The following is a 16,662-nucleotide window of genomic DNA, read 5'->3' on the forward strand; positions in this document are numbered from 1 at the left end:
GCTGTTACCTTTGCATTTACACTTCAAAATTTAGATACTAGAACCACAAAAATTTTGTTAAAGTTGCAACGATATGATTTAACATTTGAGCACATAAAAGGAAGGGATAACGAAATAGCTGATATTTTAAGTCGAAATACTCCGGAAGTTACTGATAATCTAGAACGATACTACGTAAATTTTGTTGATTACGATCCGGAAACTTGGTTTGAACAACAAGAGATTGCTAATATGCAAACTACTGATTCCTATTGTCAGCAATTAAAAGGGAAACTTCAGCTTACACCGACATGTGAAACTATAAAATGTAGTAATGGTTTAATTTTTGTGAGAAACTCGAAATTAAAGCCCTGGTTACTTGTAGTTCCATCTTTGTTAATTAATCGGGTAGTAGAAAATATTCATAATACGGGGCACTTTGGAGTGAATAAATGTGTAAAGTTAGCGAAAACTTTATTTTTTTGGAGAAAACAAAAACAAACGTTTGTAAAGTATATTAAAAACTGTGAACTGTGTGCTAGAACAAAATTTTCGAATCGAAAGATAGCTCGAGAGGATTTACATATTGAAGCTGATAAACCACATCAAAAATTGTGTATAGATTTGGTTCGGAAATTGCCTTGCAGTTACGGATATTATTTTATTTTATCAATCATAGATGTATACACAAGGTTCGTGTGTTATTTACCATTAAAAACGGCTAAAGTTACAGAAATTATTCGTGTCCTAGAGAAGGATTATTTTTATTTAGTGCCATATCCGAGTCATGTAACATCTGATAAAGGCCCACAATTTGTCTCAGAACGATGGAAAAGTTATTGTAGAAAACATGGTATAAAACATACTTTAACGACCCCATACAATCCAAAAGGTAATGGGATCGTAGAACGTTCCCATCGGGAACTAAATCGACTTATTCGACTGATGTGCCATGACAACCATACTAAATGGAAAGATGTATTGAAACCTGTGCAAGATTTACTAAATTATTCTTATAATAGTACCATCAATTGTACACCAGCAGAAATGTTCCTGTCATATTCAGCTAGTCATAGGTTTCAGGAGAAATTTCCGTGGCCGTTGGAATTGCAACAATTAGAAGAATCAACTAAACACATTCAGGTAGTCCCTCGACTGCTCACCAAGAGAAAACGAAAATTACATGCAAAAACATCCAATCCAGTAGGAATATGTGAGAGAAATTTAGTTATGGTAAAAACACATTTTCTTTCGGATGCGTATAGAAAGATCACACATAAATACATGCCAGTATATAGTGGTCCATATGTTGTTACTAAAGTATGTAAAAATTTTGTTTGTCTAAAAGATTTGAAGGGGAGAGACGTTCCTAGTCAAAACTTATCCAACATAAAATTATTTGATTGTTCCGATGAGAAGAGAACAGAGTTATTGAAGGACTTCAAATAAAAAAATAATTAAAATTATTTTTTTTCCAGCCGCCGGGGAAAAATGTTACGATCTGCTTTTGGTAAAAACAAATCGTATCATTGAAATCAATTTTAAATATGCTTATTGTTAGGTATGAGTTTAAATATGATTATTGTCAGGTATGAGTTTAAATATGCTTATTGTTAGGTATGAGTTCGTTTATCTTGGCGTGTTTAATTTTGAAATGCACTTAATGTTATTTATTTGGTGTGTGTATAATGTTGACCTATGTTATTTATTTGGTGTGTATAATGTTGACCTGTGCTAACCAAAAAGATGTTTACTTGTGTGCCGTTAATGTTGACCTGCGTCGCATGGATAATGTGTCGCACGTATGCATACATTATCCATAGATATCCGTTGCATTCTATAAAAAAAATACAGATATATATAAAGCTATTTTGCGTGGCCATAGAAAGTAAATTCTAAGTATAGTGCTAACATGTTTAAGCGAATGTACACAAATTTGATATACATTTTATAATGTAATTCGAGTAAATAGTCCATAGCTTCAACTGAATGAATTTATTTATACTCCATTTATACTCCATAAGATTTCGTATTACCATAATTATACTGTTTGTGACAATAGAAGAAGTGCAGTTATGAATATAAATTAACGTACATAGTTCGTCGTCTGGACCAGAAAATCTAATTCTTTTTCCTCAAAAAGAATATATTTGGATTTGAACTCAACCTGATAAAAGTTAATTTCGATATTAATAGTGTTTTGGACATTTTAAAAAAAGGTCAAGTGGATGATGAAGGTAATATAAATTTAGATTTGTCATAAGAAATGAAGATCGTCGTCCTTGGTAATGTTTCTGAAATAACCTGTTTCTTATAAATTTTAATTTCATAAAAGTGAACTAGAATTCTTCAATACATATATTCTTCAGTATATGTGTTCCTTTGCAAGTTTAAAGGAAGTATGTGGTGCTAATTAAGTTACACTCGCGGTCGCACATATCTGATCAGACTATAAGGGGGACATGTTCAAAATTGTGTGTATATATAATCCAACGAGAAAAGAAATTACAATGGCACACAAGAGACTACATAACGAAACTATTGGAGTAGGGTAACGATATTTACCGGATCATTGTAGGTCGAATTGATATTTCACATTTGCAGCTCGTTCTCAATAGAGTAGTTTCCATTGATCAGGAATTGAGACAAAGAAAAAGTTGAGTATTATAAGTCAGCGCAGCAATATCACCTTTTCTTATTTGCCCTTTTATGCTATCTATGTATGATGCCTGTGATCTATGCACTGGTTATGCGATCAATAATTGTTTTGTATGTATAAGTGATAGATCGAGTCTATTTGTTTTATAACAAAAGAATAGGTTAAGTTAGATAGATTAAGTTATTTAGGTTAGGTATAGTATATTAGGTTAGGTACGTTATTTATTATTAACTGTATTATTGTTATGTAAACATAACTAAAGTGGAAAAAAGATTTGTAATGTCTGAAAGTAAATATGGATATATTGCTCTTCAGAAAAAGAAAAATATATAGAAATAATGTTAATAATTCTGCTTGTGTTAGAACAAATATGAATTAATTGTTCCTAGCTAAAAAAAACAGACATTTCTGTGTTATCGAGCTCACTATTTTAAAATCTTTATAATTCATAAAGAAAGTAATGTGAAAGGCGTACTAAGTAGTTGTTATCAATTAGCAAGGGATGCTTCTTATTGTTTGATTCAGAAATCTAACTGAATGCAGAAAGCCAGGCATAGATTCCAACATATGATATATATAAACATACAAATAAATGAATAAGCATACATTGAAGGCAGGAAAGGTGTTTTATTGAACAGATTGGCTACATGACTGGAAACTTCGATAAATCATGTTAACATGACTCATAATAAATCTGTTTAATGCAATCTTGTAATCTTCGACCTGGGTATAAATTATTCATAATGTTGTAATAAATTTGCTAATTAAGTTTGTTGTTATGAGCTGCATCATACATCTGAAAATAATAAACGCCAAAAGCTATAGATTTTTTAAGAGATATGTTTATTTCCATTTAAACGAACAATAATATAAGCTAGATATAATATATATATATATATATAAATATAAGCATTTTTGTTCACTTAATATTATAGTATATAAGACACGCTAAGATTTCTTGTTTCGGAGTGGCACTGCTGCAAGTTCCTGGAATACTTATTTACAAATTTGGATAAATAACCGTTGCGCTTAAAACAATTTAGACTTTAAAAATCGTAAATTAAAAGTTTTTGAGTATATTTTAAAAATGGTGGCTAAAATAGCCAGAATTGTTTAGTTTAAATAAATGCGCCGAAGTGAGTGCGTGTTAATATTACTTACATTTTCTAGTCATATACATCAAAAGTAAGACAATGCATACTTACAATTGGCGTGTTGTAATATAATCCAAAGAGCATTCTCGGCAGCAGAGGAAATACAACATTCTTGAAGCAAACTGTTTTTCCTTTGAAAGTTTTCAGATCCCAAATAGGGTGCGAGGTAAAGGCTTCGAAGGCAGACGCAAAAGCAGAATAATAAGTATAGGATTCCCAAATTAGAATATGGACGTCCGTAGAGAAAGTGCTGGGATGAGATGAATTCAAGTGTAGAGATGCATACAAGTTGAAGAAATCACAGAAGTGGTGATACATATTTGAAGCTACGAAACAATAGAAATAAACGATATCACACAGATTTAAAATTTAAAGCTTAAGTAATAATAATAATAATAAAGTATATATATATGAGTTCTAAAAATGGCGCCCACGGACTACAGAGCACTGTTCTATTATTTAAAATAAAGCAAAAATATATATATATAATTGTATATCTTTCGGCTCCTCGTATGGGAACACGAATTGCGCTATGTGGCACCGCCGCAGACTAAATAGACAAATCCATCAATAATTAAATAGATTCTTTTCAAATGCCAGTTAAAGTCAATAGGCATTGACATTAGCACCACTTATCAGCTTAGCAATCGATGTAACGGCTTGATGGATTCGTACAGCAATACTAATAGTTGCAAATTAATCTACGACGTTGCCAGATAGTGAAATTTTCGGTTTTCTGTAGCGGCTGAAGGAGACTCCGGAGGGTATATCATTATCTAGGATTTTTGCTTTATTCTGACCTGTAGAACAGCGCTCTGTTGTCCGTGAGCTTTATTTTCAGAACACCTGATACACCAACAACTAAAATACTACATATTCAACAACTAGTTCTAATTAATATGAATAGAAAAATAAAGAGATACGTATATTGCAAATTACTGTATTTTGCTAACTTCTAGCACCCATGCTCTCTATGGAAAGGTGTACCAGTATAGCAAAAATATACACGAGCACCTTACAAAAAACATTGACCTATCACATTACAAATACTTACACGTATGAACTTACAAGTACAACTTGCCTGTGCATTTATTACTAACAATATTGACATAAGATTCTCTACCAATTGACGAGATAGTCTTATGAAATGACGTCAACCGCATTTACACAATAATTTCGTTCTCTCAACACAGACAAAACATATATTGTCAGTAAATACAAGAACCGATCACACGAAAGGCAAAACCTAATGGTATGTGAACAAACTTAGGCAGTATTAAGTCATCAATCATATTTTAAGCTGCAATCGTTTCGAATTCGACAATAAAGCACTTTAATTATAAATATAAAAAGTAAAAATTGATCAACTTGAATACAGGTCACATTATCAAGACGTCATTAGAAGAAATGTACTGACTTGATAATAACCATCTGTTGAACGGAATTTACTACCTTCGATGCTCTACAGCCGTGAAATGGAATGAAAAATAACAATACTTAATTACTAGAAACTACACTTCCTAATGCCATAACTCACAACAGATGGATTGTTGTTCGGTGATACGTGCGCAGCACATCGACTTCCATCACAATTATTTGTTTCTAACTTTCTAAACAGGAGTCCGCTATATTAATTCAAGTACGTAACTCTATGAATAAAAGATTTATTTCTTCATTGTGAAATACTTACTTGCATCAATTTTCAAGATGAATGTAGGTTTGTTGATAACAATATCACAGTCACCTTCTTCCATAGGCCGCCTTGGAAGGTTAATAAAATTACGAAGTTCTGGTGCCCAAGACTGAAGAGGTCCCATATATTCACATTCAGACTTTAATCTTTCCTGGTGGAATCTGTAACACGAAGAAATTAACAACAGAAGCAATATTATTGTTTGGGACATGTATTTGAAAGCAAAAAATGTGAATTTCCTACCAATGAGACCATGAAAAGAGTCTAGGATTACATGTTATAAAGTTACAGTTGCTAGCTGCTTGGATACTCAAAAAACTCGCAAAGCAAAGATTTATTACTAAACATTAAGAATGAGAATAGAAAACAGAAGTCGAAAATGTAACGGAAGTGAAGGAAATCAAATCATTCAAGTGTAATGACAACTACTACTGAAGATCAAATATATCAATGTGAACGAAATGCAACTAATAGCAGATAGTATTGCAATTATAAATAAGTTAGTAGATTTACATGGGAAAGGTATACATTACTACTCAGAACTTTGGCGTATATATAATATGATTCATACCTACAGTATCCACCAATCTGACCTTCTTTCAACACATCTATTTTATATCTCAATGGCTCTGTTCGATGAATTAGGTCAGTAAAATTAATCATTATATTTCTTCCTCTGCAGAACTGAAGGTATTTACTGCATTCAAGAGAGGAATCTTCCTGAAAAGAGAATTCATTTACTTACACTTTGTACGTTTTCCTGGTCAGTTTACGTGAATAATAATAATAAAAATCGATCTGAACACATTATACTCTGTTTTTCATAAAACCTCCCAAGGAAAAATCCAGTGTTGTGTAGTCGGGGCTTTTGGGGGACCAAAGTTCACTATAGGCCCCGCAAAACCACGACCACCTGAACCACCTGAAAGTAACAATCAACGAGGTAGTGGCACTGTTACGCCAGACAAGCTTGATGGGATTTGGTGTGAAATTGATTATACATACTTGGACATATATCGTGCTGTGAATGATGCACACATAGAATACTGGTAATGAAACACACTCTAACATGTTTTCTCTCACAGTATAGAGAATTCTGGCAGTACTTCATTTGTTTTTGCGCTGAATAAACTATTTGAATTGCAGAACAAAATAGTTTATCTTCAATCGCTCAAAGTACCATCACTCTTGCAAAGAGCCCCACTGTTCTTTCTCGAAGATCCTGTATTGACGAATTTGCAATACGTTTGGCATATGAAATTAAAAAAAAATAAATAAAAATGGTAATAGTATGTAAGCGCGTATAGATAGAAATACGCCAAACAGTAATACAGTATTAGTGGAGTATTGTCTTATGATATGACGATATTAACAAGTAAAGAATAGGGCGTGGCGGCTCAGTGGTAGAGCGTTCACTTATGGTGCGAGTGGTCCCTGGTTCGATCCCAGGATATGTGTTTGTGGCGGATAACAAAGTGTCCGTGGGGCTCTCCCGTTTTCTCTCACATTCTCATTCCACCAATTTCTTCCGTAATCATTCAGTTTTATTACTTATCCGTATGCTTTAGCCTAGAGCGCGTAAGAGTTAGGCGTAAAAATGAAATATTTCATTTTTCATTCATAATTGGAGAGACGTACGATTTCCTTCTAGATTATTTAATTTATACATCATGAACAATTGAATTAGAGACAGCTGCCGTTCTGGAGAAATGGAGCCATGCTCGGCCTGGCGAACGTAATAGAAGGGTATGGCACGTTACAGCAACGATGTCAGAGCTCGTACGGCATGATCAACAATTGACTACAGGATGGGTAAGACACGAGAGCTCAGTGCATTTGATTGCGACCAGATTATCGGGGCCAGACACATACCCACCTCATCTCTGAAGTCGTGTACACATTGGATTTTCCAAGAACCACCAAAACCACCGCCGTCAGGTTCAACTGTCGTGGTGTACGACGAGCTAATTACAGAGGCATCGTTGGTTTGCTTGGATGGTAAGAGTGGATAGACTGGCCACAGCGCAGCACATCATTCTTCAATTCTAGACAACAATGACGTGTAAGCAGCCATATCATTGACAACCATGTCTTCACCATGGGGTACAGAAGCAAGCGTCCCATGAGGGTACTTCTGCTCAACATCCATCACAAGGCACAACGACTGACATGGGAAAAGGAACATCGCCATTGGACGATCGAAGCACGAAAAAAGATCAACTGACAAGATGAGTCGAGATACCAGTTGATACACACTAATGGTAGGGCACAAGCGCATCGTCAAAGATATGACGCAATCAATCCTTCTTGGTAGCAGCGTACAGCTCAGGCCGCTGGTGATTGTATCTTTATATGAGAAAGCTTGATGGGGATGAAATGGGGGCTCTGATATCTGACAACGTCTTCACCGACATACGTTACAGAAGCTTTTTGCAGTTCACGTTCACCTCTATTTTTTCGCCTCCAGCAGCACACTGCAGGTGACGTGTACCTACAAGACAATGCCCCAGCCCATCGCTTCTGCATTGGAATTGATTGGTTCATAAGCACTCTACGGATGTGAAGATGCCTGGTCCCTGAGAAGATCCGATCTCAATTCCATTAAGCATATTTGATATGTTCTCAAGAAGAATGTGCCTGTCCTGGGCCCTGCTCTTACCAATCTTTGTGAATTATCGAATGCTCTGCAACGAACATGGAACAGTATGGCTTCCTAATACAAATAATCTTATTTTCATTTTAAGACGATATTTCGTCTACTTTACTCTTTGTTAATTCCTCAGAGTCGAATAAATAAATGGATCTGTTTATCAAATATATTCTTGTAAAACATAGTCTTGCAACTGCTTTTAAACTCTGCATATGCATTTACCACTTGATAAATTTTACGGGAGGCATGTCAAAAGATTGCTATGGGCCACCTTCTACTTATGAATGAAGGTTTTTCTTTTCTGCAAGATCAGTTAATATATGAGATTTTCATTTTTCACCGCGGAATGAACTACGATCAAATCAAGTAAGAGCAATTATAATTTATGTACCGTTTCAAAGAACCCCCGGATATCGTGATTCGACGAAAAGCATCATCAGCAATTCCGGTTAACCATATTGTAGTGAATGATATTTGGCACTTACGGCGTAATGTGTTCAAGCTATAAGCAGCAAAACTCGATCCCTCCGCTCACATTATGGGGTGAGCAAAGAGCGTAACGACTTAGTTACCGTCGTACAGTTGATATGCACTATCACTGCCGTTTTACATAAAGAAGTAAAGCGACTCCCTATATAGGCATATAATAGTTCATAACTGGCATATAATAGTTCAGTTCGATATTTCAATGTGTTTATATATTTGTCTCAATAATCACCAAAATGTGAACTTTTAAGAAAATATCAAAATCAAGTCCCGTTCCGAAGACATAGCAGAACATTCATCTATCCCGTCTCAAAGTTGAAGAGATAAATACTGTTAAAGTATACTGTGATAACTAATATATGTATATATAAGTGCGTTAAAGCATAAACCATAAATGTTCTGTTAATAGGATGAAATTTTCAACTTTTGCAACAGATTGGAAGTCAAAATTATATATATTCGTCATTTGAAAACCATATTTCATTTTAAAAGACAACATATATCAAAATATTGGCTGAAAAGGAAGTTGGCGAATAACAATGATGTATCAAGTAAGAAAATGCTGGACTCAGAAAATTAACATAACAATAGGCAAAATAAAGATGTACTGTTTTAATTTCTTACCTTAAATGTAGGCTCGCACATCACCATCATCTCTCTCATTTTGGTCTTAACGTAGCCAAAGTCGGCTTGGTTGTAGAACAGTTCCAATTGTTCGGCTTTCGATTTTGCCCAACCCTGGTGATCAGCCAAACATGCCGGTATGGAATATGCATTCTGAGACCTGCAACTGAGCTCATAACCCCAGCAAACTTTGTGATGTAAATGCATCTGTAAAAATTGCGATTCATTTTTATCGGGTTAAATATACACATATACAAGAAGCGTTAACGTCATATTACACTCAATGCACATAAATAATCATAACCGCAGTAAAATAATAATAATAATAATAAAGTCATCAAACGTATATCACCTAGCAGATGGTAATTCAACAAATACTAATCCAACTTTGCAACGTCCGGGAAATACCGGAGATGCATTAGCGTTTTCCAACCACGTCGAATAATGTCACAGGTGATCTTAGGATCACATGGCTAAAGCAAAACACCAGTGCGATACACAAGCACTAGCCATACGGTTAATTTTTAAGGAATTTGCCAAAAACTCCTTTATATATTTATTCTATTTGTCCGTCCGAAAAAAAAAAAAACTCAAAAACTACTTAATGGATCACCATAAATTTTGGCCAGGACTAAAGGGTCAAAAGTTAGGAATCGAGTTCGTTGATGCAATTGATCCATCCAGTTGATCCCAGGATATGAACAATCAGAAACCGATCTTCGATGTATATTTATGGGAATAATTTTATATATATATATATATATACAGATGGTGATCAGAAAAATGGAAACACCTGTAGTTGGCAACATGTCAGATGTATGGATTGGCAGTGGTGTCGTGGCGCCCGCAGCGCCGGACTGCTGGTGGTGGTGTGTTAGGTCGGTCTCCATACTACGTCAGGCGCAGTGGAACAGCAGTGTCCAGTGGCTGCAGCAGACGGAGGTAGTGTAAAATGGGAGACCTCTCAGATTTTCAGAGGGCAAATTGTTGGTGCGCGGTTATGTGGAGTGAGTGTGACGGCAGTGGCTACTGTGTTACGTGTGTCGCGTGGGAGTGTCGAAGGTGATGACGGCCTACACAACACACGGGAAAACCACATCGGGGAAGCGGAACAGTGGGCGGAAGAAAATCATGAGTGACAGGTCACGCCGGGTATTAAAGCGCATTGTCACGCAGGACCGTCGTGCCACTGCGGAGCAAGTGACGGAGGAACTCAATCAGCACCTCCCCCACCCTGTTTCGACAATCACAGTCCGCCGCGAATTACATGACATGAACTTACGGGGTCGTGTTGCACGGGCCAAACCGCCGATCAGGGACCATTACGCTTTCGCACGCCGCAAATGGTGCCGCGACCATGCAACTTGGACCGTTGAGGACTGGAAACGTGTGATATGGTCGGATGAGTCATCCTTCACCCTATTCCCAACCACGGGCCGTGTTTATGTGTGGAGAACGCCCAAAGAAGCTTATGATCTGCAGTGTCTCCGCCCAACTGTGAAACATGGCGGCGGCTCGGTGATGCTGTGGGCCGCAATATCATGGTTTTCATTGGGTCCTGTGGTCACACTTAGCGGACGAATCACGGCCAACGATTATGTCGCAATTTTAGGAGACCACTTGCATCCTATGGTCCGGATGTTGTTCCCGGACAATGACGCCTCTTCCCGGATGATAATGCACCCATTCACACAGCTGACGTTGTTGCAGCGTGGTTTGAGGAACATCGGGCTGAAGTTCAACACCTCCCCTGGCCCGTCCAATCCCCAGATCTCAACATAATTGAACATCTGTGGTCCGTCTTGGAAACACGACTCCGGCGACGATTTCCACCTCCATCCTCTCTCACAGAACTTGCCGATGCCCTGCACGAGGAATGGTGTAAAATTCCACTTGCTACCATTCACGACCTCTTATGCCTTCATCCCACGTCGCATCAAGGCTGTTCTGAAGGCGAAAGGTGGCCAGACACTATATTAATCTGGTAAGTTGCAATTTCGTTCAGGTGTTTCCATTTTTCTGATCACCATCTGAATGTATGACTTAGAATATTTTGCATCCTGAGCAATATACTAACCCCCAGTGCTATTGAGATTAACGGGTTAGTATAATGCTTAGGATGCAAAATATTAATATATCCGCGGAATACAACACTAAATTACTTTGTACTATCAACTACTAAATTATTTTAAACACACCTTAAGTTTTAAACATTTTCTATTTTAAATATTTATTAGTTTTTAATTTGAGGTAAAATTGTATATTAAACCTAGGCTTGGAAGGGTTTAGCTTGTTTAAGGACTTTGGTTTTCTAATAAAACAAACCAAATTCCTTCACTTCGGGTGTAGTGTACCACTCCTACTTGTTCATGACAACATTAAAATAGCTGCGAGTACACAGTTACATTGGTCATCTAGTCAGGTAGAATCAGTTCATGATGCAGTCCACGGAACACAGAGCATAACATGTTGATGCAGCAGTAGCTCTGGTTGTGTGTTCATGTGAGGTTAACTATTCATAATGGTGCCGTGGAGTATCCTAAAGAACCAATTTTTCATTGCAAGTCATCATTTTATCCAAAACTGGATCTTTCCCCTTTCTTCATACACCAGCATTTGTGTCAACCAATCTTTAAATTTCACAATCATTTTTTTTTTTTTTTTTTTTTAATTTGGCAGACACTGTATAATGTCTTTTTGAAGGAGAATTATCTAATACATACCTAAAATTCTGCAAAACAGTCATAATTTAATTTTAGACTTCAACAGATATGGGAGGATGAAACGAACTTAGTTTTTTTTTTCCCCTTCAAATTGAGTTTAAAACCCCTTTTAGGGATGTTATGAAAATTTTATTGATAAATATTTGTTTGTCACAGTCCATTTGATACAACTTGCCCCTTCTGACAGTTGCTTTCCTCTGTTTTTTCCTTCCTGCACGCGGTCATATCAATCAAGCAAGAAGAACTGTTTCTGTGGCAACTGCACGTTCAGCCAATTGTAGTGGCTCATTTCACTCGCTTTGCAATGGTAAGCATTCTATCCTTTCCGCACGTTGCCAATTTGAATATAAACAAATGCACATTGTTTTAGTCGAATGGCAACTTGAGTAGTGGATCTGCTAGTTATTGAGAGAATTCTTTTTAGTTCTCTTTTGTGTCATTTAATTTTCTAAAACTGAAATTTACTTGCAATGAATAATTTCGTGTTTCAACATCAGACGCAAAAGCTGGCAACGCAGCATTAAGCACCACGTGCAGGCAGCCAGCTGTCAGAAGGGACAAGTAATATCAATTGCAAGGAACGGTTGTATAATATACGGTAGACTTTTGTTGGTGTATCTTGTATCGATCTTTTCTTATTCCTATTACCCGGCAGAAGAGTTGGTTTCGTGATGTTGGTGAGGCAGATTGGAATCGTAGCTGCTCCTTTAAACATAAACTAAAGAACATACACAATCAGAAGAAAATAATCCAAGCTCGTTTAGTCAAGTATTAGTTTTCTTTATAGCTGTATAACAGGGAAATGCTGGGTATTTAACTACGAAAATACAACTTCTATTTGAACTCTTTATTAATATGAAACAGTGACTGTGTAAATATAAATAATTTGTTTACTTTTAACCCTTTCAGAAGCCTAAATATTCACGCACTTTTTTTTCTTTTCTGGGATTAAGAACTGCAACAAACTACCTCTAACTTTATAATAACTCACATGTCGTCCACAAAACGCGTAATATTATTAAGCACCGCAGCTTAAGATTTATAGCTAGTAAATGTTCTTGATTTGAAATAAATAAATAAATAAATAGAAAGAAAACTACACAAATTTACGATAATAATATCAATATCATTAGTTTCAAAACGTTAATAACCACAAATAATAATCTACTTTCCTTCTTACTAGTATCAATGACAAAACTAATCATCAACATTTGTACTACCAAATCTTACATCACAAAATAAAATAATGAATACAAAAGAAGGCTACTAGACTAAGGATCATAAATGTTTCGTATGGAACAAATTTCTAAACTGAGCAGAAAGAATTGTTGATCTACTTCAAAACTTACATCTAATAATAAAACAAAAATGATAACCATATACATGCGGAGGTTAACATAAGTGTACATACATTAGTTTACTAAAATTACAAAAAGAGAATGCACTAACGAATAATATATATATAAAAAAATCCCGCTAAACTAGTAGAACAGTTCGCTACGAAGCTTTTTTCCTTTCTTTTAAACAATATCACTTTTTCTTTTCTTCAGTGTATACTTAGGAGTTTAACCAGAAGAGAGGTTCGACCTTCCAAAGATCCACAATCATAGCTAAAATGGCACTCTATATTAAATAAGAAACAGAGGAAAGCAACAATTATTCCACGAAACCCTATTTCAGTTCATGCATTTCAGCTGTGGCTCAAGATGAAACTCGATATACCAATTTTGACAACCGTCATTCACTAAAACAATTTATATAATCAAAATAAAAATTCCAATAGAAATTATAACTTCATGTCGTGTTAAAATCTTTTACGCAGGATACCTAGAGCGTTACCTAACAGAAGAAAAAGACGAAACCTCGTTGACTAGCAGCAGCGAAGAATGCTGAAACAACGTCATTAGTTGAGGCCTACTTAATATATATATGGACTAACGAAAAGAGGGTTACTACACCAGGATATATAAGGTTTTACAAATTAGAGTAAGGTATATAATTTCTGGACAATATATCTTTTCACGGTTTCCACTTATTTGGCGAGCGCGAATTTTCTGACTTTCCTAAGTCATGATTTATAAATTTCCAGGGCTATATATAATGTATTTAAAAAAAAAAAAAAAAAAAAAACATTTTCCCGGAGCAAAAGATTACTCATCTACAATACATATATATAGTGTGTCTCTAAGTAGAAAGGTTTTGCAAAACTAATTTATTTATAAAATATTCCCTACCAAATAGCCGGGTAAGTCAAATTCAGCACAAGTACAATTATCTCAAGTATTCTGAAAAAATAAAAAACTAAATACAATTTTTGAATTATAACATGGTTTACATTGATATCAATTTTTATATCTACTCTGTCGCTAGGTTGTAATGGATGTAAAACCGCAGCAATTATATTTTCTAAAAATCGAAATTCGAAAGTAAATAAATTTTATTAGTATTGTCAGTGAAAGGCACACACTAATTTTTTTTTTTTTTTCTTGAGTGAAAAATATTAAACCACTGGCTTCACTTACAAGAGTCATCATCTCTTTCAGACATTTTTTATTATGTAAGAAATACCTCCTGTAGCTAAATAAAGGTTTAAAAACAATGAGTTCTGAGAAGTAAAAATCTGTACTGATTTTTGTGAGTTTTTTTACGAGTAAGATGATTCCCTAACTTTTTTCCGGGTCGGTGGGAACCCTGCTTTCTCTCATATCATTCATCGTTTGTATTTCACACCAAAACAAAACTTTCCTAAATAACACTAATAATTTCCATTCTTTTACCAAATTTAAAATGCGAGGCACCCATATATACGGAAAGGAAATAACCAAGGATGTTATAAAATAGAGGATCTGCCCATACGTATCTTCATCCTATGAACTCAATGAAGCCAAAAAACAACCGAGCATCATCTGGGCTGCCACGCCTGATTGGCTACTCTCCTTTCCACCATGATTGTTGGCTCGATACACTGCCATCTTAGTGGCGCGGAGCAGGTGTAGCGAAACTGTGACATATGGCTTCACGATTTTGTTGTATTGGCAGATCCTCTATTTTATAACATCCTTGGAAATAACATACAAATTAGTAGTAGTAGTAGTAGTATAAAAAAAAAAAAAAGCTGAACTGATAGGGACTTGGTGGTCAGCATATCGTTACATTTTCGGGCACCTTCAAGACCATTTCAAAAATAAGAAAAAGTATAACACATGCAAATTATCTTACGGAAGATTGCTTACCTTGTGCGGACATTTTGTATCAATTTCACATTGTTCTGCAACTTCTGGAAAACTATTAAAGTAGAAAGGCAGGTGCTCAGGTGGAAGATTAATACTTTCCAAATCGAATATTCTGCCAGCATCGATCACGAAGAGGATACATAAAGTTATTAACAAACACTTCATTTTGATCTGTAAAATTAAAACATTTTTAGTTACTTAATTTTAAAATATACTTTGGTAAGAATCAAGAAGAAAACAGCTAACAACCTATTTTTCTTACACTGCACAAACCGGAATGTAGTTATTGTCTAAAGTCTGAGTAAACTATTCAATTATCAGAATTTTTCAAATAAAAGGAACCGTGTCCACACAAAATCACGTCTATTGGACTCGTTTCTGAAAATAAATAACGTTGTTCATATGCGGATACGAAAATCCATGGTCTTCCTGACATCGAGAGAAATTCATCAAGGAAAGCTGCTTGGAAATAAACAGATAATTAATGAAAAGACAACTAACGTAGTGCTTTATTTGATTATGAATCGTTTTAACTTATCTAGAGCATTTCTATTTCAACTGTGTCCTTCTCGCGCTACTGTCAATGTGTATTTTCCCGTATTTTCCTCGAAAGAGGAGGGACAAGTTGCTGCGGCCGAGAACTTTCAATAATTGGATGCAGAAGCGTTGCCACAAAGAATTATTTCACAGACATCGCTGTGCTCTGTCTTGTTAGCTATTCTAAGTAGCCTACGATCTTCACTCGTCAAGACCAAACGGCTGAATGACAAATTGGCAACACAGCTGAGGTCATCCACTTCTTTTCCCTAAGCAAAAGAAGGGTTTCCACCGTCAGAGGATGGCGGGGGTGGGGCTGAAATATATTTCACATATCTTCCAAGGGTTTACCTGAGATATGCTTTAGTGGTGTCTGTATGAACTTTTGTCAGTAGTTGTCTCTTTACTTCAACGAACAGTTGTCGTATGCGCTATTCAATCATGTCGTCATATGGGCAAAACTGGGTGCATATTTGTAACATGCGATCTTAATTTCTCATTAGCGTGAACCAATCAAATACTACGTTCGTTTACAATGATGAATCCTTAGAAATTTTGAACTTTTAAACATTTATTCCCCACAAATTATTAAACACTCTTCCTATCGATGACGAATAAAGAAAACCTAAAATCCGAACTATCGGTCGCGTACAACATTGATATTTCCTCCACAACTAATAGCACCAATAATTTATTAATATTTCTATGTGACAATGACTTTTATAATGGATATCCTACATTTTCTGAGAAGACAAAATTGGTAGACATAGTATTAAATAATGCCTGTCACTATAGTAGAGTCAGAACGTTGTTTTAGCACATTGAAAAGATGTACACTTATTTAACGAATTCGATGTATCAAGACAGACTCAACGCACTAACAAGGTTATCTATACACAAAGACGATACTATCTCATTTAAAAA

The 16,662-nt window shown here is 35.6% G+C and overlaps 1 protein-coding gene across 1 annotated transcript in view; it reads right to left on the reverse strand.

The window, feature by feature from the left end:
• The window catches only part of Eogt (EGF-domain O-GlcNAc transferase), a 53,293-nt gene that overhangs the window by 30,030 nt on the left and 6,601 nt on the right, over window positions 1–16,662 (reverse strand). Inside the window, exons 2-6 of the mRNA XM_081758305.1 lie at window positions 15,202–15,372; window positions 9,246–9,452; window positions 6,057–6,205; window positions 5,483–5,646; window positions 3,844–4,118 (exon numbers count right to left, since the gene is read on the reverse strand). Of these exons, the coding sequence (XP_081614431.1) occupies window positions 3,844–4,118; window positions 5,483–5,646; window positions 6,057–6,205; window positions 9,246–9,452; window positions 15,202–15,366 (960 nt within the window). The 5' untranslated portion in view covers window positions 15,367–15,372. The remainder of the gene's footprint in view (window positions 1–3,843; window positions 4,119–5,482; window positions 5,647–6,056; window positions 6,206–9,245; window positions 9,453–15,201; window positions 15,373–16,662) is intronic.

This window comes from Thermobia domestica, chromosome 1 (genome assembly GCF_964235325.1).
Source record: "Thermobia domestica chromosome 1, izTheDome1.hap1.1, whole genome shotgun sequence".
Taxonomy (NCBI): domain Eukaryota; kingdom Metazoa; phylum Arthropoda; class Insecta; order Zygentoma; family Lepismatidae; genus Thermobia; species Thermobia domestica.